Source organism: Ochlerotatus camptorhynchus, unplaced genomic scaffold (genome assembly GCF_037179485.1).
Source record: "Ochlerotatus camptorhynchus isolate MF236.1 unplaced genomic scaffold, CSIRO-AGI_Acam_v1.1 ptg000093l, whole genome shotgun sequence".
NCBI classification, from domain to species: domain Eukaryota; kingdom Metazoa; phylum Arthropoda; class Insecta; order Diptera; family Culicidae; genus Ochlerotatus; species Ochlerotatus camptorhynchus.
In genome coordinates, this window is record NW_027040583.1 from 669,430 (window position 1) to 695,512 (window position 26,083).

The 26,083-nt window shown below is 42.4% G+C and overlaps 4 protein-coding genes across 4 annotated transcripts in view; 2 read left to right on the forward strand and 2 right to left on the reverse strand.

Annotated features, from left to right (window-relative positions):
- LOC135698664 (GATA-binding factor A-like) overlaps window positions 1-26,083 on the reverse strand; it is a 444,653-nt gene that overhangs the window by 348,072 nt on the left and 70,498 nt on the right. The window lies entirely within an intron of this gene.
- LOC135698647 (uncharacterized) lies at window positions 3,570-4,093 on the forward strand. The gene is made up of 2 exons (XM_065218708.1): window positions 3,570-3,824; window positions 3,893-4,093. Exons 1-2 carry the CDS (start codon window positions 3,570-3,572, stop codon window positions 4,091-4,093), a joined length of 456 nt encoding a protein of 151 aa, XP_065074780.1.
- ncd (non-claret disjunctional) lies at window positions 4,162-6,725 on the reverse strand. Its single transcript, XM_065218709.1, has 3 exons — window positions 6,610-6,725; window positions 4,989-6,547; window positions 4,162-4,913 (listed from the first exon to the last, which is right to left on the reverse strand). Exons 2-3 carry the CDS (start codon window positions 6,522-6,524, stop codon window positions 4,269-4,271), a joined length of 2,181 nt encoding a protein of 726 aa, XP_065074781.1. The 5' UTR covers window positions 6,525-6,547; window positions 6,610-6,725; the 3' UTR covers window positions 4,162-4,268.
- MED21 (mediator complex subunit 21) lies at window positions 11,169-12,368 on the forward strand. The gene is made up of 2 exons (XM_065218710.1): window positions 11,169-11,647; window positions 11,725-12,368. The coding sequence occupies exons 1-2, from the start codon at window positions 11,606-11,608 to the stop codon at window positions 12,106-12,108; spliced, it is 426 nt and encodes a 141-aa protein (XP_065074782.1). The 5' UTR covers window positions 11,169-11,605; the 3' UTR covers window positions 12,109-12,368.

The window sequence follows — 26,083 nt, forward strand, 5'->3', positions numbered from 1 at the left end:
TCGTCTACCGAATTCGTCGTTTCGCGAGGAATCATCTGTGCCGGCACAGAATCAGGACATACTTTTCGCGCGAACTTGAGGATCCAACTATCGGAGTACTCCTCGCTCTCGTTGTTTGAAGACCGGTTACGCATCCTTCGCGCCGCATTCCAAAGCGTATTCATCGACGTTTCGCGCGATAATCCGTCCACGAATTGCCGCCAGTATCCGCGTTTCTTGGCTTTGATGAGGCTCTTGAGTTCGCGTTCAAGAGCCGAGTACGCTTCGAAATGTACGGGTGTTCCACGTTTCCGGAAAAGCTTAAACGCGTCGGACTTTTTACGATAAACCTCAGTGCATTGCTGGTCCCACCAAGGGGAAGGAGGTTTCCTACGCAAAGACGTTCCAGGAACCGGCCGAGTTTGAGCTTGAAGCGCGCTGTCCAAGATCAGATTGGAGAGGAAGTTATATTCCTCCAACGGTGGAAGCCCTTCTACCGACGTTAGGGCATCTTCTATCACATTCTTGAACTTTGTCCAATCGATATTACGGGTAAGATCGTACGCGACGTTAACGGGTTCCGACGGATTGAACCCACTGGCAACTGAAACTTTGATCGGCAAGTGATCACTACCGTGGGGATCTTGGATCACATTCCACGTGCAATCCAACGATAATGAGTTAGAGCAAAGTGTGAGGTCTAATCTACTTCCATTCGAGGATGGGCCAGCCAAACGTGTTACTTCTCCATTGTTAAGAATTGTCATATTAAAGCTGTCGCAGAGGTCATATATCAAAGTAGAACGGTTGTCATCATACAGTTCCCCCCAGCCTGTACCGTGGGAATTCAAATCTCCCATAATCAACCGTGGAGCAGGAAGTACCGAACAGATATCTGAAAGTTGTTTGCGATTAACAACGGCTCTAGGAGGAATATAAACAGAAGCAATACAAAGGCTCTTACCTTTAATAATAGCCTGACATGCAACAACTTCAATACCTGGAAATTGTGGAAGATTCACTCTATAGAAGGAATGGCACTTTTTGATCCCCAAAAGTACCCCTCCTCCACGCGAATCCTCACGATCCAGTCGAATAATGTTAAAATCATAAAAAGGAAGATCGATATCTGAAGAGAGCCAAGTTTCACAAACAGCAAATGCATCACAATCATTATTGTGAATTAAAAACTTAAAAGAATCTAATTTAGGAATGAGACTTCGACAATTCCACTGTAGAACAGTGATCAAATCCCCGACCTCGTTTGGAAAATTATCCATCGAAGGAAATGATTGCTGCAATGAGGGGCCACTTCAATGTCAATTGCTTCAAGAGGGTCTTCACAGAAGGAAGCATTGCCAGAACAATGCTTTTGAGAGGATCAGAAATATTGAGGTACTTGAGAATATCGTCCACAATTTTATCAAATGAGAACAACCCGGATGAAGAAGGGGCTTCTGTTCTTAAAAATGGGCCATCAGGGGTTTTTGATGTCCCCGGGAGAGATGGAAAGTTCTGGTTATAGTCAGTTCCGCGGAAACCAGGAGGAGTTGAAACTTCCTTTTTTCCATCACTCCTTGATTTGGGCAAGCTGATTTGGGGTTCCTTATCTGCAACTTTCCGCGAACGGATGCGTTTTCGTTTCCGTGCAGAACCTTCCGGAAAACTGAAAGAAACTCCCTCCTCAGCCAAGTCAGAGTCAGACTCGTCATCAGACAAAACAGCAAAGGGATTTTTGTCGTTGGTTGATGGTGTGGCTGTTTTTAGCATTGCTGCAAAAGACTGCCTGGAACGCTCCTTAAGAGAGCGTTCTAGTTTCTCCCCGCGTTGTTTGTACGCCGGGCACGATGAGAGACCATGAGGAGTTCCCTTACAGTACACGCATTTTGGTGCAGTGACTGTGCAGGCGCCATCCTCGTGCTTCTCCCCGCATTTGGAACAGCGTGCCTTGCTGCCACAGTGAGAGGCCGTATGTCCCAACTGTTTGCAATTTTGGCAGTTCATGACCCGAGGAACAAACAAACGCACAGGTAGCCGAAGTTTTCCCAACTCGATGTAGTGAGGAAGGGCTGAACCAGAAAAGGTCACCCGAAACGAGTCTGTGGGGGTAAAGCTCTTTTTACCCTCGCTGAAAGATACTGAGTTCAGCTTCTGGACTTCCAGTATCTCAACCGTGGGAAGCAAGGGGTTCTTGAAACGGCCAACCGCTTGCTTCGCCAAGATCTCGGGGGTCAGACTCGCTTCGGTGACCACACCTTCGATCTCCACATTACGAGCTGGGATGTACACTCTATACTCGAGTGTAAAGAGCTGGGAGGCAGCAATCTCGTTAGCTTGTTTCAGGTTAGAGACGACAACGCGAAGTTTATTGTACCTCACCTTCGAGATTTCGGTCACGGCCGAGAACCGCTTCGTCAGATCATTAGTAATTTGCATTACATTCAAAGGTTTCTTTTTGGGCTGAAAGTAAACAACCCATGGGCCAGTCGAGTCTTCTGGGTAGGCTCGCGATCGGGGGCTTATCTGTCCCTGTCCATTACCAGACTGAGATGACGAAGCAGGGATGGCATCATCTGATTTCTGGAATGACAGACGTTTTCGACCCTTCTTGCTATCGCGTGGCAAAGTGGTGTCATCTTCCGACAAAACGTCCATTTCGTCTTCCGACAAAATGTCCATTTTGCCGTACTAGTGGGAGCGAAAACCGCTCTACCACTGCAACGATAATCAAAATTACTCGGACACAATACACGAGAAAAAAAATACAAACACAGAAACACAAACTTAAAATTTAACTGATGGGGGAAAGAAAGAAACAAGAACAAAAACTTATCTGATAATCCTATACTACTACCACCGAGCGTTTACACAGCAGCAGTGGAGCGACGCGCAGCTTTGATGATCTTCGATCCGCGTGTGCGGGCGGTCTTCGTTGGTGTGTGCTTGTATGAAGCTCGGCACTCAGCTGAACACACGAGATGGATGAGCGGTTTGAATGTGGAGGCAGATGCTGACACTCGATGACGATGATCCGTGTGCACAGGTATGCGTGACCACGCACCGATGGTGCGCAAAATGGTTGGCGAATTGGCAATCGCAAAAACAATTTTCCTTCCGATGATGCCGAAAACACACTTTCTTCTCAGAAAAAAACTCACTTTTTGATAAATTTATCGGGAATTATGCCAAGAATCACTAAGCGAGAAAAAACTGATTATTTACGTCAGATAATAGCGAGAAAACTTCCAAATTAACGGAGCGCGAAACAAGTCGACCGTTCTTCTTGCTAGGACGCAGTGAGATCTCTGCTGAAAAATTGTCAGCAATTGATTTCTTTCAAAATGTATGTATGTGCCCAATATTAGGGACCGTTAGGTGGACATTAACCCTACGTGCCGTATATTCCTATTAAAGCTCCATGACATCGGTGCCGTCATCATCCATGGCGCAATAATCGAAAATTCGCCCATTATCTTATCGATAAAAAATAAAAGTGCAATCACCTCGCGCTTTGTTTCATATGCAGTTGCAGTTGCTGTAGCAGATATTAATTTGTTTCTGTTACATGCGCTCGTGGAATCCCAAGAGCAATGAACCGTAGTGGTAATCGTGAAGAAGTCGATATCCCGTTACAGAATCGTTCCACAAACCGGAGCGAACCTAGCGAAGGCGATGGCAACGTGGAAAACTTCATCCAGAAGTTCGATGTTCACAGCTACACCGGATTGATCACCATATTGGCCGTCAACCTGCAACAGCTGTATCTGCTGATTACCGTTGGTTCGGACCTAGGTGCCATGTTCTACTTGCTTATTAGCTTGACTTCGATCTCTGCTATTCTGGTGGTATGTTTAATCACCATTGTATTTTTTTTATGAATCTGATTTGATTAATTCATTTTTCCATCGCTCAGATTGTGCTCCTGCCTATTCGTTATATTGTTGAAAGAGGTAAAACAAGGAACATTATCTACTACACAAGTCTGGTGCTAAACGTCCTCATACTGGTGCTTAATCTAACGCTCCAAATTTTCGATCAAACAATGGAAAAATGCCAAGTACTTCTGAACCAACCCTTGCCGCTGTCGGTCAGTGATAGAATTCCTAAAAAGTGAAAACCAGAAATTGTGTTACAAGTAATGAATAGGTAGATATTTATTAAATATTTTAAAAGAATTTCTTCAGATTTTGGTGTGTGTTAAAAGAGCCGTTTAAAGATACATAAATTTAACTTAAAACTTGAATAAAATTGTTGTCTGATGATTAGAACCGACTGGCACAAATCTGCGCTCAAAATACGCTCGAGCTGTTTAGAATTTTTATTTTTCGTGCTTTTTGCATCTTGCAAGCATTAACTTGTGATGCGAACCTCAATGATTTAACCGTTTCGTTAAAACAGTCTTGGAACGGTGAAACATTGACGAACATCAGAGTTTTGGAGTTTCCACCAAGACTAGGCATAAGTAGATGCGTGAGCTTTGAGTTTCGATACGGGATGTGCTCGTTCTTCTGAACCAATGCCAGGATAACGTTGCTCAGTTCACTGAGCGATCGGTTGATGTTCTTCGTTTCGTCCATCCGCATGCTTGTTTTCGGGCTCTCCGATCCGGCCAAATCGACTAAATTGATGGAACCGACACTGAGTTCTGTCTTTTCCTTATGTGTTCCAATTAGTTGAATCTTGGTGACTGCATGTGACCGCGAAGAACGCTCGTTTCCTACCGTACAGGCCGTAGCACGATTTGACTTGGCAATATCCATCAACTGGCGCAAATGGTTCTTGGATTGTACCGTTTCTTCGATGATATTTGAAACGTAGACATCGGTTTTGTTCTTGGCATTAGCCATGCGGATCTCCAACTCTTTAGTGGTGCCGGAAGAGTCCAGCAAATCGTACAGGACTTCGTTGTAGATTTCCAAAAAGTTTACACGAATCTGTGAAAAATAGAACGAAGCATAAGATCAATTTGAAAAAAATCAAACTTTAGTCCTCCAATCAAATCCACCTACCTCGTACTCCCATCCAAGCCGCTTGTAGTCGTCGACAGCGTTGAAAATCAAGTCCACCGTCCGTGGTATAACTCCGAGATGATTGGTCACGCCATCCATCGTGTAGGTTTTACCGCTTCCTGTTTGCCCGTAAGCAAAAATGCATACATTGTATCCATCTAAAGCCGACTGAATTAGAGGAGCCACATTCTCAAAGATATCTTCCTGCATCGTTCGCGAATGGAACACGTGGTCAAAAGTAAACTCCTGTCTCTTGTTGCTTCCATCCATGGCGCAAATTTCCAACGACTGCTCGTCCAAATACTTCCAACCACACTCCAGAAGATCCGCTTCGGAAGCCAATGGAGGCCGTACACGACAGAAAACCCGAATATTGCCCCGCAAATCCATGATAGTGTTGTGCAAATCTTTCCGCTCGATATTAGCCCGGAACAGAATTTCGGCCTTTTTGTCATTATCTTCCTGTAAGATGGCATTTCTCTCTTCCACAGTGGCGAATCGTTCTTGTAGGGTTTTAACCAGTTCTCTAAGCTGCATTCGTTCGTTATCTGCCTCGTTGTACCGTTCCTTGAGCAAACGCAACTCTGATTCCGTTTCATTTAGGCTTGTCGAAAGGGAAACATTCTTCAATCTAAGATTATCATTCTCAGCAACTGCTGAAATGTGATCTTCCTGAAGTTTTGCGTGTGCTTGCTTCAATCTGCCCAATTCTTTGAGACAATCGTCATATTTTTGCGGCAACGATTCTAAATCGGAGTTAACTTGACGAAGGTTGTCCAATTTCTCCTTGACAACCTGATGCTTCTCCAGTAGGTCATTGAACCGGGCCTTGTAGTCGTACGGCGGGATACGTTTGCTAATGATTTTTTTCGCCGCTCCGCTGGATGTGTTGGATTTTTCACTGGACACACTGGAATTCACGGAAGCTTGCTTGCTAGGCACTACTTTCGGTTTGGACGCGGTAAGAGTTTTTTTTGCAGTAGCAGTAGCCGCAGTCGACGTAACGGATTTCGTACCAAACATTTTTCCCGTAGCACTAGTACTCGCAGTCACCTTGTTGGCCTTCAAAGGCAATCCGTTGTTGACAGAGGACAGCTGTCGTTTCAGTTGATGTGAACTCGACGAAACAGACGAAAAACTAGCGGGAACCTTCATGGTGATGTCACTGACGGATACACTTCTTCGTAGATTCGTAGATTTTTGAACCGGTTTCACTAGGTTATTTTGAAGCATTTGAGCTAAACCTGCCGAATTTAGATGACTTTTCGCCGAAGAAATGGATTCGAGATTAGGTACAAACTTCGGACGATGAAAGTTTGGCCTGCTGAGATCGGTTGCCGAGCGACTACGGCGTAACTTGCCTCGATTCAGCACTGCAAGGTTCACAAGCTCCGGGGAAGCTACTCGTTTGCCGTGGAAATCAAGTTCCGAGGGAACATTTAACAAATCGACTAGGGGATGGCGGGCGTTTCCCGGTAGGCTCGCCATTCCCGTTGGTTTTTTAATAAAGTTGAGTTTAGGTATTTTGGACTCCATCACTGTGTGTACTGGTAGGAAGGCTGTAAAAGATATTTTCATACAATGTACACCAATCCCAAAAAGATATTCCACTTCTACTTACTGCAGCCTGCACTATCCTGAATGTTTTTAGATGATTACACTTTTAATTAGCACACTTTATTGTTTTAAAATGTTTTATATCTTCTGCGTGCGGCTGACCGTTTTCTTTTGCACTACAAGCGTCGCGAAAATCAAATTTCGCTCTGTGGTCACTCATCGAAGAGCAACCGTCAAAAACATGACGACCAGTGCTTCCCGTGGCGAACACAGAAAACACTAGAGGCACTCACTTTTTTGGCTTTTTTGTTATCACGGTAAGAAAACGATACCCAAAAGTAAGTTCTTTTCACTCACTATACACGGTAACCAGCGTAAACACATAAATGAGTAAAAAATACACATTTTTTATATTTATATGCAGCTGTCAAACAATGTGTAAACATACACATTTTAAGAATTTAGTACCAGTCAGAAAATGTGTATTTTTATACTCATTAATGGGTAAAAAAAACTTCAAACTTTGCTGCATCCTGCTTTGTTGATGCACGCCATTTGATAAATTTTCAGTGAAGAAAAGCTTAGGAAAATGGAGGAACTACGGTCCAAACTGGATACCCGCATACACGCAAACCATCACTTGACCTTACCGATAATGGTTATAAATTGTTTATAATCCCTCCTAAACTTTAACTGAAATGGTTTTGGAACCTTACATGAACGTTTGTGTGATAAAGTTTTAACCTTATGTATTATGGTTTTTAGGAAGCGGACCTTACAAATAATGGGTCGTTAAGAACCATTACCATTCCAAATTCTTGTTTTCTCCATACATTTTCGGAAAGAGAACTATATTAGAACGTTTTTACTTATGGTTTGAGAACATTAATGATTATGGTTATGGTAGTCAGTAAGGTCCATTAATCGTTTTGTATTATCGCTCAACTTTACGTGGAATAAATCGCGAACTGATAATTATTAATTTACAGGCAACCAATTCGCGATATATTCCACATAAAGTTGATCGATGTTACAAAACCATTCATGGGCCTTACTGACTACCATAACCATAACCATTAATGTTCTCAAACCATAAGTAAAAACGTTCTAATATAGCTCTCGTTCCGAAAGTGTATGGAGAAAACAAGAATTTGATATGGTAATGGTTCTTAACAACCCATTATTTGTAAGGTCCGCTTCCTAAAAACAATAATACATAAGGTTAAAACTTTATCACACAAACGTTCATGTAAGGTCCCAAAACCATTTCAGTTAAAGTTAAGGAGGGATTATAAACAATTTATAACCATTATCGGTAAGGTCAATTTATGGTTCGCGTTTATGCGGGTAGTGCGCAACGATGGACGATGCTTGCTTGCTTCATATACTGATTTTTGTTTTTCTTCCCTTGATTTGTTTTTTGTGCTGAGCACCAATGCTACCGACGCTAGGGAGGCAGCTCCCATACCTGGACCCTACCAATCGACCCATCAGCTCATGAACCGGGGACCAATGGCTTCACTTCCCTTCCGAAGGAAGGCGTGATCCTCGGCGCGATCAAAGATGTTATGCACCAGAACATCCCGGCAGCGTCGACTGACATTTAAGTTCTAGAAATGATTACTTTTTACACATTTTGCTGTAAAAACCGTTCTTGAAAAATGTGTAAAAAATACACATCTATTGACGTTTGCTGGGTTTACACATAAATGTGTAAACGCAGTTTACACATTTTATGAGTAGGCCCCTTTTTTCACGAAATGTGTGAAATTTTACACATTAATGTGTTTATGCTGGTAACCGTGTAGAGACTAGTGACGTTTAACGCACGCACACTAGCGGAAGCAACGCCGTGTAAAGTTGTTTATTATTTTCCTCTGGCTAATCTAAAAAATGTATGAAAGTGGACCTGTCAAAATGAGTTTGACATCAGTTTGTTATGTATTTTCCTCGGATATTCACTAACACGCTCTCACATATCGCACCAATACAACCGGACGTGAACATCTCAATAGCACCGACAAAACTGTGCAGGAACCAGGGGGAACGACACTTCAAGATTATCCCATTTTTACCCAAACCTCTCATATAATTTTCAACGTGTACAAAATTTCAATCCATCCTATCTATTCTTTCTATTCCCAACTTATCCCTTCTGCATGCACACAAATTGTCAAGCAAGCCGTGCAGTTTCTCGAAGTTTTCAGGTCGACCGCGAAGCACTCTGCCATACTCACTGTCAGTTTACAACACTCTCCACAACAAACACCACGTATGTCAGCTGACCATGCCGGTAAAAAATCGGTGCGAAAACTAAAAAAAGATGACGGACCATTCGTCTATAATCGGTCTTGGGGGCAAAAAACATCAAGTGCATCACGGAGGAGACGGCAACGCACATCCATTTCCCGGACTCAAACCGATCGAATTCGACGGATAAGAGCCCGGGTCCTCTGTGTGTTGTAGCATGGAAGTTACCGAACAGGCGCGAAGCAACTGTTGATTTCGTTCGAACTGCTGATTCTAGCCCCGGGAAAAGCCTTACCAATGAAACCCCCTACGACAAGCAGGTGGAAAAGGAATTCAGGTCGTTTTTTCCACTCGGCCCAAGTTTTACTCGTCTCTGCTGCTGGTCAAGGGTTCGGATAAGAAAGAGCTAATGGTGAAGTAAGACACCCACCGGGTAATGTATTTCTGTGCGAGAATATTGCGGATCAAATTCCCGTCCAAATACAGCTGGGAATATTAACTGGAACCTTGTAATCCATCGCCATCACCCGTTCATCCTACTGTGCAGTTTCGACCTTTTCGGTGCGGAACCGTTTTCTGCACTTAAGCTGTGAGCTTTGATTATTATAGTTGGGCGGTGTCCCGAGCGGTGTCCATTAATTCCGCTTCGCTAAAAATCAATATGTTTGACCCCCCCCCCTTTGGAACAAAACGGTACACTGAAAATGACCCCCCTCTATTTATTACGCAACGCTCTATAAACCCCCCTCCCCCGCCTTTTCATTTAATTAATGTTTGATTTCGTTTTGTATTTTTTTATTTTTAGGTAATTCTCGATGAACATTTCAAATGGTCCTATCTGCTTTGATCGATTCTCTTCATCGACTTTCTCTTTCGTCAATAACTCAGCTGCAAAACCTTTCCCTCTTGTATTTGACGTTTTAGACGCTAGAAAAGAACCTCCTTTATCAAACTAGATGGTAGAATTAGCGCGAAATCTGTTTGCATAGCAGTGGTTATGAAAAGAGAAAGTCGATGAAGAGAATCAATCAAAGCAGATAGGACCATTTGAAATGTTCATCGAGAATTAATTATATTATTAATATTCAAAACAAAAACAAAAGATCAGCGTACCATCGAGTACCTCCTTTTCAAAAGTTCAAGATAGCAAAAATATCAATTTATAAAATTAAAACAGATCCATTTTGTAAAGCAAGATTTAGTGATGATAGCCTTCGTTGTCGTTGCCAAAAACGTCAAAAAAGACCTGTATTTTCAAACTTTACATCAAGAAACGAAAAAAAAAACAAAGTGTTCTCTGTTTTACGCAACGCAAAGCTTTACTACTCCCGAGACTACTCCTCTCCTATGTATATTTCGTAACGATATAGGTGACCCTCTCTCCCCCTATAAGCGTTACGTAATTCATGGACGCTTCATTGCAGCAAATTTTTCTTCTTTTTACACCTATCCTCTTCGCGTTCAGACTCGTATCCCTCTGAAATTTTTTAACATCCCTCACATCACATCAATTGCCTGATCTATTCCCATCTATTTTTTCTATCCCTGCTCTATTTTCGTCAACACGACACACTCAAAAAAATCCCATCAATTATGTTTTTCCCCGAAAATCCCAAGTAATTACTAGACTGAAAAAATACATCCAAATGAGTGTCGTTCCCCCTGAATTGCACTTTAATCTTGACTTTATTATTGAACTTCACATACCATTCTGACCAGGGCTTTCCTTATACGAAAAACACAAATTTGACAGCAGATAATGCGATGACCCTCTCATCTCCGCTTTTAACATCAATTAATTCACAACTCTGGCTAGTTATGTAAATAAACCAACCATCCGACAATTCCTCAATGTTTTTCGAGCTGCCGACGTATCTTCACTGCAAAGCAAAAACCGGTGTATCTGATTTGACGTATGTGAAAACCCTTCTGTCAAATTGACGAATCATGCAGGGTGTATGTAACAATCATGGTGTGATACCGACAAATCAATCAGGGTGTATGTGAGTAGTACACAAGTAAAAGGTGTATGATTTTGTTTTATCAAAAGTCTTGTCCGTGTTTGCAAAACTCAACATTTTTCACAATACTCTTAAACGCAATCCCTTTATCCAACTAATAGCACAAACAGATTTAAAAAAATAGCATTAAATTTTAAATAGGATTTAATAATCTCATATAGACATTGCTATCCAATGTTTCTAATTTCATATCAAATGATAATCTGTCGAAATTCAACTTCGGTTTTCTCAAATGGTGGATATGTTACATTGGTCTATTTGAAAAGTGACGCAACAAATCAGCGAGTCCGACATGCATTTTGACGTTTCTGGCCAGAAATGAAACTCTTTCAGTCGTCTTTCCTCGTTCGCGTGTGAAAGAAAGAATTTTCGTCACAATAAATTCCACGATTATCACCAGTAGCAGAAATAGCAGGAAGCAATCCTTATTGTCTTCCGGAAGATAAGGTTCCGAACTTCCTGAGGGAATGATTAGTGACCAGAAGGAAGCTTACTAAGCCACGCTTTTGTCGCGATAACAATACTCAGACCCGTGCGTGATCCCGTAATCGTTCCAGCTGGCACTAGTTGCAAGATTGCCTGTTCTTTCTTCCGTAAACATTTTCGGATTCGTTTTGGAATAACTTCAGAATCAGTTGAAATTGGAACCACACTCGACAGCACCGTTGGCACGGTGGCATCGTTTTACTTTTAGTTTTTTTCTATTTTTATTTTCTTTTTTGAGTTGCTATTTTAATTTCTGCCAAAATTGACGAGGAAACGCTGGACTATTCCATTGTCTTCGAAGCGATGGCTGACAGACTAACCCAGCTTCAGGACACGGTAAATCAGGTAGGTAGTGCGTTGCTAATGAATATAGGAACTAGTCTTCTGTAGGGAAGCACTAAATTGTTTTCTTGATTTGCTAGCAAGCGGAACACTTCTGTAACAGCATCGGCATACTGCAACAGTGCTCGGTTCCGAGCAAGTTCCCCGGCTTCGAACGAACTGGATCACATACACCTCAGCAAAACCAGCAGGAAGACTACGCGCAACTATTTTCCACCTTGATCTCAAGATGTGCCAAGGACATCGACACGCTTATCGAATCTCTGCCCAGCGAGGAAAGCTCAATCGAACTGCAAGTGCAAGCGCTGAAAAGGCTCGAGATCGAAAACCAAGAATCCGCTGAAAAACTCGAGGAAGTTGTGCGGAAAGGTGAACTATTGCTGGAGAAGATACAGGCTGCCCTGAGCGATATCGCACAGTCCCAGCTTGATATGCAGTATTCGTCGTCGCCTAAAAAGCAATGACTGACAGCCAAAACAATTCCCAACAGCGCGAGGACGGACCCAATCGTTCGTTCAGCTGCAGCTGCTGGTACCGGTACACTCAATGAGGGAGGTTGCGCCGCGCAGGAAAACGACAAAATGTGTTAGTTATGTTCAGTTTTTTTTTTTTGTTTTGTATCATTATGTTTCGTATGTATCAATTGAACACTAGTGATAATATTTACAATTAAAATAACTACAGCTTAACGATAAGTTAATAATAAAACATATATCGATCAAAATGCTACATGTTTTGAAGTTGAATATGGTTGTATTTTATCAAATTACTCAGATAAGTTGAAGGTCGGAAGTTCCCGGACATGTATTTCAGAATTTATCAGAGACCTCATGTGCTGCCGATGACAGAGATCTTGGCTAGTATGCACAATAAAAAGGCATGTTTCGCGCCACGAGTAAGGAGTCACCTCGACTCTATGTCACTAGTGACAAAGTTCAGACTGTCAGACATTAATCTCAAGATGTACCCTATCACTAGTGACGAGTCACCTCACCTCACTCGCGGCGCAGAATAGTCCTCTAAGTAAAAGTATGGTCGTCTGTCAATAGTTGTTCTAATCAAACCGTCAAAATGCACTGCTTTGCTCGATTGGAACAACTTTTTTCAGTTGTGTGGTCACAGTCGTCCATCCTTTTACTAGAATCCTTTACTCAAGCCTCAAAAATGCACTGAACCAACGAGAAACGTAAATTTTCCCAGGTAACTTCTCAAATATAGTAATACAGTAAGAATTACTTGCTGCACATTATATTCAATCAAATGGAGGTTAGAAAAATAAATGTGTGTGTATCAATATTTGATGATGCAAATACCGAGGCAAATACACCTATAGTTAATTTCCAGTTTCCATTATTTTATACAGAAAATACAAATCATAAACTCGTTTCACAACAACAAAGACCTGAAAATGAAAATCTACAATAAATTTGTGGACGAAATTATTTACCTATCTATAATTGAACAACATTGCATGGGATGTTCTGAGGCATAACATCTCTGATCCCGGTTCATGAGTTGATGGGTCGATAGGTAGGGTCCAGATGTGGAAGCTGCCTTTCTTGCGTCGGTAGCATTGGTGCTCATGCTCAGCTCGGAAAACAAAATCGACGGAAAACAAATCCAGGGAAAAAAACAACATGAAATCTACTACTTGAATATTACTATAACGGTTACAATAGTTTTTTTTTTCAAGACTTGACCCATTTGAATAAATTTTGCTTCTATCTTTGACAATACAGCAGAAGGACTAGCCTATGTTGGCCGCTTGAACACTGGATTCCGTATGTATTGTTTCAAGATAGTTATAGAAAAAATGCTGTGACGTGTGCGCGTAGATACATCCGCGTAGTAAACCGATTGAATAAGTAAATCCGTTTCGAACGAAATATCTAAATTATGTAAGTTACGAAAACCGCGCGAATTCAGAAAGCCGTGCGAGACAACCGAAGTGAGAAAAAAGGCTTATTATCATTTAAAGAGTGCCACCAAAATAAATGTGATAGCTTATGTTGGCAAGTTGATTAATTTTGGTTTCCTCCCTAGAATTTCTACTTATTTACCACTGAGCTTTGTATCAAATTAGTTAATTTAAAGAACGTATCAATCATTTCAAGATTTCGCGACCGCACCGAACAAATTCTATACTACATAAGCTCAAAAGCGTTTGACAAGCTCTACCGAATTGCGTATCACTTCTGCGTAAGATCCGTAAACGTAGGCGCGTTGAATCCGACAGCCGCGAAAAATTAAACGTGCATCGATGCGTCAATACCACATAAGGAAAGATCGATTTTACAGTCACGTAGGGTTTAGTTCATAGATTAACATTGACTGCTGTTTACAAATGTAAGTACTTGAACACTAAGAAATAAGTTAACTCAAATGCTTTAATCGCATATATAAGAGATTTCGCGTATTGAGAGAATAATATAGTAATCGAGTACAACAAACTCAGGGGAATACAATACCTCCAAAAGTTTAAAAGCTATTAATTGTCACATACCTCTACTTTTACTTATTTCCTAAACTATTCCTCTCCTTGTTAATCTGTTTAGTCGTCTCCTTGTTAATTTTAAAGTTCAAGACTAAATAAGAAGATTTATTCTACAACTTTAAAGGTTAGTTGCCTCCCTATGCAGACCCCCCAGTTGCCTCCCTATGCAGACCCCCCGCATCCTAATTCTTTTGTTAATCTACAATGTCATTAGACTTTCTGAAGTTTCTTATTTAAGTTCATTTGATGATTATGATATCTCATTAGTCTAATTTAATCAATTACTTAAATCTCTAATTCACCTAATCAATCATAAACCATGCTTTATTAATTATTATCTGCACTTGTGCTTGTAATCTAAAATTGAACGTGTTTCAAGTACTTTTGATTTGGACCTATACCTATTTATTATATCTTAGTTCGACCCAGGTAACACCTTCATGTGACTAAAATGCTTCATTTTGAAGTTAGTTTCCTAGCTGATTTTTAAATTATATAGGGTATATGCTCCAACTATGCTCACACGCTTCCACTATGTCGCACCACAAAAATACGTATGGGTATGTCACAATAGAAGCACGCCACAGTGGAAATCCCGAGCCATAGTTCAAACACTTATCCCAAATCAAATTGAAGCACATATAAGATTAGTTACAATACCATGTACAAAAATGATGTTTAACATTGTTTCCTGAGTAATACTTCAATAAAAACAACAATGAAAGCTTGTCACGCAAATAGAAGGAGCACCGTTGGGCACTTTCTGAAATATTTCAATATAATTTCTAATAAATCAAATAAATCTATCTGCATAAAAATAAATAAAATAAGAATGATTTGCGGCAAAACCCGCCAGTATCACACCCAACGTCAGTGCCTATACGTAAGCGTACTACGACGCGGCTCTCAATTAAAGGAGTAACAAGTGTGATACTATCACTGCTAGACTAGATCTTTGGTTCTCTCATGCAGTGGTTTATCAGAGAGGGGAAGCTTAGTAATCCCCATTGCCTGCCTATGACGCCATTCTATCGCGGCATGAGCCAGCAACGCCGACCATAAAGGTGTATTTAGATCTGAGCGTACATTAGCGGAGCGGAGCAAAATTTGCGTTGGAATGAGAGAAACAACTAGTACTTTTCTCCCTCTCGTACTCTCGCAAAACCTCTCTCCGCACGTGAAACATCGCTCAGATCTGAATACACCTTAAACCTATCGTCTCCAACACTCCACTATAAAGCATGAAATTAAGCCCGCCCACCAACAGCAAGGTGCAAAAACTAGCCAAGGGGAGGGACTATAACAGTTACAATAGTTACACACTTAATCACGGCTGCCCTGTTCGGTAATTTTTTTTTGACAGTTTTAGAACTGTAAATCACAAAAAAAAAAATACCGAACAGCTTTGCGACAAACTACTGAATACGGTAATTGCAAGTACTGAATTTTTCCGTAAAATTACAGATTTACGGTGAATGACTAAAACTCAGTAAAATAGAGTACCGAGTTTTCAGGATTCATTATGCTTTACGTAGTCATCAAACGAAATTCCAAAATTGCTGATCTCACCAGTAAGACAACTTGCTTGCGTCATCCTCCTCCGTTTCGTATGAGACAGTGGAAGAGTTGCCAGTCTTCTTGATTTGTTGTCTTCGACCATATGGTAATCCTTCTTGGCCATCGACTTGGAAAATTCCTCTTCGATCCTTCGGATTCTTATAGTAATCTGCTTGGAAATCGATTCGGAGTAACGTTTTACTGCCGCCATGGCGCATAAACGCAAAAGAAAAGGACAATCTCTTGATCATCCTTCTGATGAAATTAATTTGAGCAATTCATTTGATATGTTCACGTATAATGAGAATGATCCATCATCCAGGCAAAATACTAAAAAAAAACGCAAAAAATACTCCGTATAATCGAGTCTAAAATTCCGGATAATCGAGTCTCCGGATAATCGAGTCCGACCTGTGCTATAAGGGCAAGCATTATCATTTTTCCCGGCATTCGATTGGCGGACGGCGAGGAGAGCACATCTCCCTAAAAGCAGCAGCAGTGCCCCACCCGGGTTCATTCAATCGGTAGGCAGCAACCGCTATAGCCAGCTGAGGGTTTCTCTGAGTTTACCTCACTGCGGCTTTAAGCGATCTGCAATCCCCATCCAGCGAACTCCCAGTATACCCGGACGGTGTCATATTCCGTGGCGGATCTGCTCGACGGACGGTGAGGAAAGCAGCTTCTTCTTTTTCGCATTTTTAAGCTTATTGCTAAGCGCATATTAGCTTATTGCGTGCTCTCAACTTAGTGTTCTAAATGCACTTCCACAGTTATTAATTGAGAGCTTTCGATGCCAATACCAATGCATGAATTTGTATATTGTGTGGCAAGCACAATGATTCTCTATGCCCAGGGAAGTCGAGAAAATTTCCAACCCGAAAGATTCCCTCGACCGGACCGGGAATCGAAACCGCCGCCTCCGGCTTGGTAATACCGTGCCTTTGCTGACTAGGCTATTAGGCCCCTGAGGAAAACAGCAGCCGTGCCCATATTCCGTGGCCGACGAACAGTGAGCAATACGCTTCGGCCAGCTGAGGGTTTCCTTGAGTTTACCTCCTGGCCCCAAAGCAATTTGCAATCACAACCCAGTGGTCATCCGGACAGTACTGGACAGCGGGACACCCAGTAAGGCTCCCTCGGACTTGAGACATCCCACACCTGACACCATGGAGCACCACCATTTTGTGAAGGCACCCGACATGCCCGCCGAAAATCACGACATTTACTGAGAAGCAGCATAATTTTTTATACTTACGACACCACTGAACTGAAGGTGTTCAAGGTTGTCATGAAAAGACTGCCCCTTTAAACCCCTGGATCAGATCAAAGATGAATTGAGAAAATTACTTGAGCTTGTCCAAGTAATCAAAATGAAAATGATATCCCGTCCCGCGATTCACGCAATGGGATTTCTAATGATTTGATATTTAGTTCACTTCAAGTCTAGTGAACTAAACAACCTTAAGCCTTAGAAAAAGCTACCCTTATGCTCTATGTCCGAGTGAAGTGGGAACACTTCAGGAAGACTGGAGGAAATTTCCAAAACCTCACCCAGTGCCGAAAATGCCAGGAATGGGGTCATGGAAGAAAAAGTTGCTACATGCCAGCTAAATGCATAAATTGTGGTGATTCCTCTCACACAAAGGGCGACTGTCCTGTGAAGGAAGATCCTAAAAAAATTTAATGTTCAAATTGTGGTGAAAACCACAAATATATTTTTTGGGAATGTAAGCGTGTTCTAAGTGACAGATAGGAAACGCTCCACATTCCCGACTAGGTACGAATTCCTCTGCTGTTAACAACGGTCCACGAGGAACAAATTGTACATTCGGACCCGTAGGTACAAACATAACCCCTGGTTCAAATTCTTCATCTATAGGGGAGAACAGTACATAACGCACCCCCGGGGTAAGACGCACTTTTTCATTTTATTTTGAGTTTTTCTTGGAATTTTAAATCCAATTCTAGGATTTATCATGCAGGATTTTGAGTACAGATGTTATGCTAGAAGTGCTGCTTGATAAGACAACAAAAAAGTTACTTAAAAGCCATGAAAAACACAAATGAAAGTCAGCTGGTGCGTTCTGCCCAGGGGGTGCGTTGTATACCATTCTCCCCTACCTGCTTCCCTCGCTGCTAACAATGTTCAGCGAGTAAATGGATATACCTATGCTGCAACTGGTAGAAATCAAAATTCTAGCCAACATAATTCTAACGGAAAATTTGATAGTTTTGACTTAGGAAGGATGGATTTTTTACAGAAATCTTTATGTTGAAAACTAACTCTTAAAACTGGAGTTAAATTTGCTAATAACATTGTCATGACTTTGACATTCAGTTATGGATTTAAAATTATTAAATATTTTGAATTGGAATGCTCAATCTCTTAAAGATAATGAAGACGAGCTATTTAACTTTTTGAGAGTTCATAACGTGCATATTGCCGTTATAACTGAAACGTTCCTTAAACCTGACCATAAGGTTAAGAGGGACGCAAATTATTTCATTTATAGAAAAGATCGTCTTGATGGATCCTGTGGTGGCGTTGCCATCATTGTTCATAGACGAATCAAACATAAAATTCTTTCTTCATTTGAAACCAAACTTTCCCATAAAAGCATAACTGTCCCATGTGAATAGGAAATCAAGCAAAGATGGGACAATTATGCGGGTATCGGCAGCAAAGTGTTTGAAACTTTGGAAATTTCTGTTGAAACAAAATTTGGACAACTTACGTTTATAGCTGCCTATTTGCCATTCCAATGTGTAGGCCAGCAAAAAAAAATTCTCAAGGGTAACCTTCAGAAACTTATCCGTCATAGGACTAAATTCTTCATTATTTGTGATTTTAATCGAAGACAACAAATCAAATTTGATAGCAAAGATTACATCCTCAGAAGGGAGGTTTGCATATTTGCTCATTTTTCTATGCGTTGCTTCCACCTTTGCTCGAGCGCAGCACTACTGTCTGTCGCTTAGATTTAGGCAAAATTGCCATTACCTACATCAGATTAAAAGTTTTTAACTAACACATACATGTAATTTTCCTTATTTCCTAAACTATTCCTCTCCTTGTTTATCTGCTTAATGCTATTGGTCTGCTTGCGTTTTCTTATTGATGTTCAAGACTAAATTGGAAGATTTATTCTACAACTTTAAAGGTTAGTTGCCTCCCTAAGCCGACCCCCCGCATCCTAATTCTTGTGTTAATCTACTTAATGTTATTAGAACTTCTGCAGTTTTTTATTGAAGTTCATTTGATGATTATGATATCTCATTAGTCTAATTAAATAAATAATTGAAATATCTAATTCACCTAATCAATCTAAACCCATGCTTTATTAAGTACCTGCACTTGTTCTTGTAATCTAAAATTAAATGTGTTTCAATTACTTTTGACTTTGACCTATATTTATTATATCTTAGTTCGACCCAGGTGACACCTTCAAGTCACTAAAATGCTTCACTTTGAAGTTAGTTTCCTAGCGGATTTTTAAATTATATAGGGTATATGCTTCAACTATGCTCACACGCTTCCAGTATGTCGCACCACAAAAATACGTATGGGTATGGCACAAGTCACAATAGAAGCACGCCACAGTGGAAATCCCGAGCCATTGTTCAAACACTTATCATTTTCATATTCAAGCACAGAAGGGGGTCATAGGTATAGTCGCTATATTCATAGTCTGGGGGATAGAATCTCGGGAACCAATTGAGCTGTCAAATAGCGGAACCAATCGAGCAAATCACGACCAACAACGAAAAGCGCACATCAGCTATTGTGAACAAAACTTCGGCAACCCCTTTCTCGTGACTCAAGGCTCGCCTACGCAAACTAACACCATCTTTGGGTTGATGAAAGTTTCCCCTATCCGATGATGCCGGTAATTTGCGTTCGATTGGCGAGGAAAGAATAATCAACGTTTTGCTTATAAAAGTTCATAGTACCTTTTCAATTATTGGTCTAAAATACATTGAATTGGTTCCGCTTTATGATAAATCGAAATTCTATCCGCCAGACTATGTGTTGCCAATTCTAGCAGCACTGAAAGTAAGGCCTCTTGCGATGCCCCCAATCGGAGTCCGCCTGTGTCCACGATCAGTAAACGTCAGCGTGATCATAAACGTCAAGCAACAGCAATATGAACAAAAGGTAGAGGAAAAAGGAAACAATTCAGCCATACCGAAGAAGGAAGATTGAAATGTGGTTATTTCGTTATACTTCTAGTATAGATTTTTAAGTTTATTTCGAACTGATTATTTCACCCACGGAGGGACCGATCTAGACCTAGATAAATCTGGTCATTCGTATACGTAAGTTTAAAATTGTTAAAGATTTGCTTAATTTACCTAACCTATTTGTAATTTAGGGTTAGAATATTCTTGAGTCTTTGACTCTTCCTGAATTTCACTGAGGTTGAGTGCACTTTCGGATAGGTTACACTGCTGTAATCTGATTGTAAGTTCGTAAATTGTTTATCGAATAGCTATAATTAAATTTGATTTAAATAACTACTAGATCGACACTAAACCGCGCACATACAGAGCAGAATTTGTTGGATTTGTGCCAATATAAGGTAGACCAAATTGTAAGTGGGATGAATTCTATTTTACTTTCTCTAATTAATGAAATATATTATCTAGCTTCAAGAATCACGGCACAACGGAATCCAGTGCGTTTCTTTGAGGAGGTCCGAACCCAAAAAATCCAACAAAAGCTTGAAGAATTTGCATAAAACTCTGACGGAAAGATGCCGGAAACGGAGTTGAACGACTGTAAGGTCTGTCGTCGATCGAACAACCTGGACAACATGGTGTTCTGTCCCAGGTGTGAGGAATGGTTCCACTATCAATGTGCTGGAGTTGACGAAACCGTAGCGGATGAAAGCTGGATGTGTGCTACGTGCTCAGCTCTTACAACTCCACTTGAACCGACAAGTACTCCTGTGTCCACGGTGGCTTCCAGTTTACCACCGGTGGTGACGACAGCCGCTGCGAGCGGTTCCAGCCAGTCTATATTGACGGAACAAGCCAAGGCGGATCTACAGTGGTTTAAGGATCAACGAGAATTACTGGAACGTGAGATGGAGGAGAATCACCGAGCAGAGGTGGAACGCAAGAGATTAGTGTTGAAGAAGCTGTCAACCCAGGCCATGTTACGGATCTTAACCGAAAGCATGAAGAATGCAGAGGATACGATGAACAGCTTGAACGAACAATCAGTCGCGACAGGAGCCGGTAATGTGCGAAATTGGATGCAAGGGATGGTCGGGGAGATGAGGAACCTTTCGATCGCTCAAAGGAGCGTGGTAGCAGAGGTGACATCGTCGGTCATGCCCGTATATGACATCAGTTCCACTTCGACGACTGCAGGTGCCATACCGAATACGTTCGACCCGACTCTGTCATCAACCCTGCAAAGTGCGGTAGGTGGGTCGGTTAACATGCATCCAGTGACTATTTCATCAGTTCAACATACTACTTCTCAAACGCTCACGGATTTACAAGCTGAAATCGATCGCCTTCGTCTAGCTGGGGCAATACCAAAAGGTCTGGTAAGCCGAGTGCCAGTAATATCGGGACAAGGTAGCTCCACTCAAACAAATGTTGTGACGGCCTGTCCTACACTTCCAACGGTGAGTTTTTCTTCCCCTTACCCGGGGTTACCAATCAACATGGGGGTAGTTAGCCAGCCAACGACTATGATCCCACAAATACAACCTTATCTCGGGATGGCAACAAACATGGGTCAACCAGGGGTACCTTCTGGATATGCTATAAATACCACGACAGGAGCTGGATTCCCACCCGTAATGAATCCCGGTAGCGTGGTGTGTGGCATATATTAGCGCTAGTGTACGCAGGTCTTAACTTGACGCTTAACTAGTCAGCAAGCCATGTGTGCAGCCCTCCGTTGTAAGCGCAGCAGTTCAATGCTGGTAAACAGAGGTATCTATGGCAACGCTTCATAAACACACACGGGCAACTCTCCACTCACTTTCGGACCAGCTCTTCACAAGGTAAGTTGCACATTGGCGATCCTGCCAGATTTAACTAAGCCATATGGAATCTTCCATAAGCTCATTTGGTTTTCTATCATAAAGAGGCCACGCTAATATCAATCGGTTTAGAATAACCGTAGCCTTCACGCACCGCAAAAAAAAATAATAGAAACTGCTAGATCCGGTTGATTCGTTTATAAACGACGCCAAATCTGCCTTATTCGTCTCCAGACGACGCCATTGCGAGAAAACAAAAACTACCAAGCCTGCCTTAATCGTTTCAAAACGAAGCCATTACAGAAAACGCAAAATCTGCCTAAATCGTTTCAAAACGATGCAAATGCCTAAAAAAAAATGCTAAATATGCCTCAATCGTTTCAAAACGACGCCATTACAGAAAACACAAAATCTGCTCAGATCGTTTCAAAACGATGCCACCGCGAAAAAAAAAAACTAAAATAAATAAACTGCTAAATCTGCCTCAATCGTTTCAAAACGACGCCATAAAATAAAAAAAGCCTTAATCGTTTCAAAGCGACACTTTTGCAAAAAAAATCAATTGGCCTCAATTGCTTGAAAATGACGCCACGATCCCTATTACAAAACAAAAAATAACGCATACTTTACATTTTACCAGCATTATCTAAAGCATATCAGTACGGATGCACCAACAGGACCGTTTGACATAGGAAATCGACGTCATGGACAGTAGCACTAAAAAAAAAAAGGAAGGCAATCTCCCCCATCAAGGGTACCCTGAAGGTCCGTTCGCTATCCAACGACAAAATGCTGGTGAACGACCATCTGGCCAACTTAGTGTTCTCCACACCGGTGTCCTCGCAGAAGATACGCCGTGAAGCTGGTCAGCTGACGAAGTTGAAAAGCAGCCGCGTTGCACTGCCTTCGTCCATCTAGCAGCTGAAGAATGCCGAAGCTTCTAATTGTATTCAATCTGCCATTGTATGAAGGGCCAAAAACGGTTTGGGTGAATCCGTGAGCAACATCGCCCACTTGCATCCACGAAATAAATGAGAATCTCCTTCCAACAACAGGATCATACAACCGGTCAAAAAAACAGGCCATCCAACAGGAGGATGTCCCAATGAGTGGGGGAGAAGAGCCCACCTTCTTCTCACGACATGTAAACGACAGTGAGTTGGCATTTCGACTCTCCCCATCCATTTAACTTCAATCTGGTGCCCTGGTGGTCTGTCCTGTCCACAACATTTAATGTTTCATATAATAATGGAATGAAAGTTAAGAAAAAATAAAGGAATGATATCACCCGGTATGTTACCAAGAAATCCATGATATCACGTTAATCACGAAGATTTCTAAGAGCTCCACAGATATGCTGCCACTATATCTTCAACAGGGGTTAAAAACAGCACTCTCGCCTTTCGTTCCTCACAGCAGCGTAAACCCCCATCAACCACGAAACACACTCTAGCTGCTCCAACTAGAGGGATCTCAGCAGAGAAAACTGGGCCTGCGTCCACTTGTCATTTTCGTGACACAACGGCTTCAGTTCACCAGTACACAGTCTACCAACATTTTGTTATACGGCAAACATCCCACATTGCGCCCCAGAAGTCCCAAAATCCAATCGGGTCAGTTTTTCTCCGAGCAACTATGAGATTAATTGAAAAATCATCCATTTCGATTTTCGAACGAGAGATTCCTAAGCTCCCTACCAGCGCTCCCATTGATCTTCATGATGATGATAATGATGTCAGAGCAATAGTGCATTCACGGCTGAAAAGGAAAACCGGGTAAAATTCTTTTTTTATGAGGAGAGAGGGACATGTGTGGCATATATTAGCGCTAGTGTACGCAGGTCTTAACTTGACGCTTAACTAGTCAGCAAGCCATGTGTGCAGCCCTCCGTTGTAAGCGCAGCAGTTCAATGCTGGTAAACAGAGGTATCTATGGCAACGCTTCATAAACACACACGGGCAACTCTCCACTCACTTTCGGACCAGCTCTTCACAAGGTAAGTTGCACACGTGGCAACAGGTGGAGGACAGTAACCACTACCCTTTCCCCAGTATGGAGTGAATTCAACGGCAGGATGTGGATTCCCACCCGTAATGAATCCCATTCCGGTGCTTCCAAGGATGTATGATTCGGTAGGACAGTATCAAGTGACACCCACGCAGCAGCAGATGTTGGCAAGACAGATTATGCCACGAGATCTTCCACCATTCAGAGGGGAGCCAGAAGATTGGCCTCTATTTTACAGTGCGTACATGAACTCGACAGCAGCGTGTGGTTATACAGACGTGGAAAATTTGGCCAGACTTCAGCGAGCGCTCCAGGGTAAGGCATTCGATGCGGTCAAAAGCCGATTGCTCCTTCCAGCATGTGTACCTCAGGTCCTCTCCACGCTGTACATGCTTTATGGTCGCCCGGAGTTGATCATCCATACGCTGCTAAACAAGATTCGAGACGTTCCAGCACCGAAGTTGGACAAATTGGATACGCTGATTTCGTTCGGGATGGCGGTTCAAAACTTTTGCGATCATCTCGAAGCGGCTGGACAAGTGGCACATATGTGCAACCCAGTTTTACTGCAGGAGCTGGTTGAAAAAATCCCGGCGCAGCTACGCCTGGACTGGGCTTTGTACAAACGTCAGTTTGTGGCAGTTGATCTGCGTACATTTGCGGCCTACATGTCAACACTGGTGGCTGCGGCATCTGATGTCACGGTAATTTCGGAATGTAAGCAATCGCAATCGGGCAGAAGCGAGCGTGTCAGGGACAAGAACTTTCTAAACGCTCATTCAACAAGTGAAGCACCGAAGGAAGAAAGCAAGGAGGAGACCCCACCAGCAGTGTTATGCTTGGCATGCAACGGTGCCAACCACAAGGTCAAAGACTGTGGTGCCTTCAAGAAGTGGAATCCTGAGAGCCGTTGGAAGATTGTCCAGGATCACCACCTCTGTCGAACGTGTCTTGGGAAACATGGACGGCGCCCGTGCAAAGTTCAAGCTCGCTGCGGACTCGAAAGTTGTCAACTGCGACATCATCAACTGCTTCACTCAGAATTACAGAAACAGTAAACCCTGGCTGAAAACGAGCAGAAACCAACGAATCACAACAAAGGAACTGGAGAAGGGGTGAATGCACACCATACTACCGAGAAGTCGACGTTGTTTCGAATCCTGCCAGTGCAACTTTCCTGGAATTGGAAATCGGTAGACACATTTGCATTCCTTGACGACGGATCGTCGATGACATTGGTCGAGCAGTCCATCGTAGAGCGGTTGGAAAACCACTTCCTCTGTGTCTAACCTGGACCAGCAATGTAACTAGGCAGGAACCGAATTCTCAGCGTGTTTGTCTAGCGGTTTCTGGTTCTGGTAAAAACGAACAGTTTTCCTTAAACGATACGAGAACGGTCGCAAGTCTGAATCTTCCGAAGCAGACGCTGAGGTATGCCGATTTGGCGCGGCAGTACACACACCTTCGAGGATTACCTATCAACAGCTACGATGCAGTTTCACCCGGCATATTGATCGACTCGAACAACGCTAGCCTGATTGCGACGCTGAAGCTGCGGGAGGGTCAACTAGGCGATCCTCTGGCCACTAAGACGCGACTGGGCTGGTCAATTTACGGTTATGCAGCGGACCAAAAGAAGACAGCGAATTTCACCTTCCACGTCTGCGAGTGCCGAGAGGAGACAACTGACCGAGAGCTACATGAACTCGTGGAACGACACTTCACGGTCGAAAGCGTTGGACGCGCCCGTCGTATATTGGAGGAAACCACAAAACGAACTTCGAAGGGGTTCCAGATAGGACTTCTGTGGCGACACGACCGGGTGGAATTTCCTAACAGTTTCCCGATGGCCATGCGCCGCTTGGAATGCTTCGAACGAAGAATGAGTACGGATTCTGTACTACGAGATAGTGTACATCGACAGATCGAAGAGTATTTGGAAATAGATGACATTCACGAGCTAACACCGGAAGAAATTAAGTCGGCCGATCCTGACAAGGTTTGGTACCTTCCACTGGGTGCAGTGAGAAATCCTAAGAAGCCGGGTAAAATCAGGCTTGTTCGGGATGCTGCGGCCAAGGTAGGAGGTGTATCATTAAATGCCATGCTACTCAAAGGACCAGACATGTTGGTTCCCCTACCGGCGGTGCTCTGTGGATTCCGGGAACGCCCGGTGGCAGTTAACGGAGATTTAAGGCAAATGTTTCATCAGTTCAAGATTCGGCCACAAGATGTACACAGTCAGAGATTCTTCTTCCGCAAGGATCCGACTCAGCCTGTTAAGACGTTCGTGATGGACGTCGGAAGTTTTGGTGCAACGTGCTCTCCGTGTCAAGCACAGTTTATCAAGAACCTGAACGCGAAAGAGCACGAATTAGA

Coding starts and splice junctions, on each gene's coding strand:
- LOC135698647 (XM_065218708.1), top strand. CDS start 3,570: ATGAACCGTAGTGGTAATCGTGAAGAAGTCGATATCCCGTTACAGAAT. Junction 3,825..3,892: donor CGATCTCTGCTATTCTGGTG/GTATGTTTAATC, acceptor TCCATCGCTCAG/ATTGTGCTCCTGCCTATTCG.
- ncd (XM_065218709.1), bottom strand. CDS start 6,524: ATGGAGTCCAAAATACCTAAACTCAACTTTATTAAAAAACCAACGGGA. Junction 4,914..4,988: donor GGCTTGGATGGGAGTACGAG/GTAGGTGGATTT, acceptor TATTTTTCACAG/ATTCGTGTAAACTTTTTGGA.
- MED21 (XM_065218710.1), top strand. CDS start 11,606: ATGGCTGACAGACTAACCCAGCTTCAGGACACGGTAAATCAG. Junction 11,648..11,724: donor TTCAGGACACGGTAAATCAG/GTAGGTAGTGCG, acceptor TTGATTTGCTAG/CAAGCGGAACACTTCTGTAA.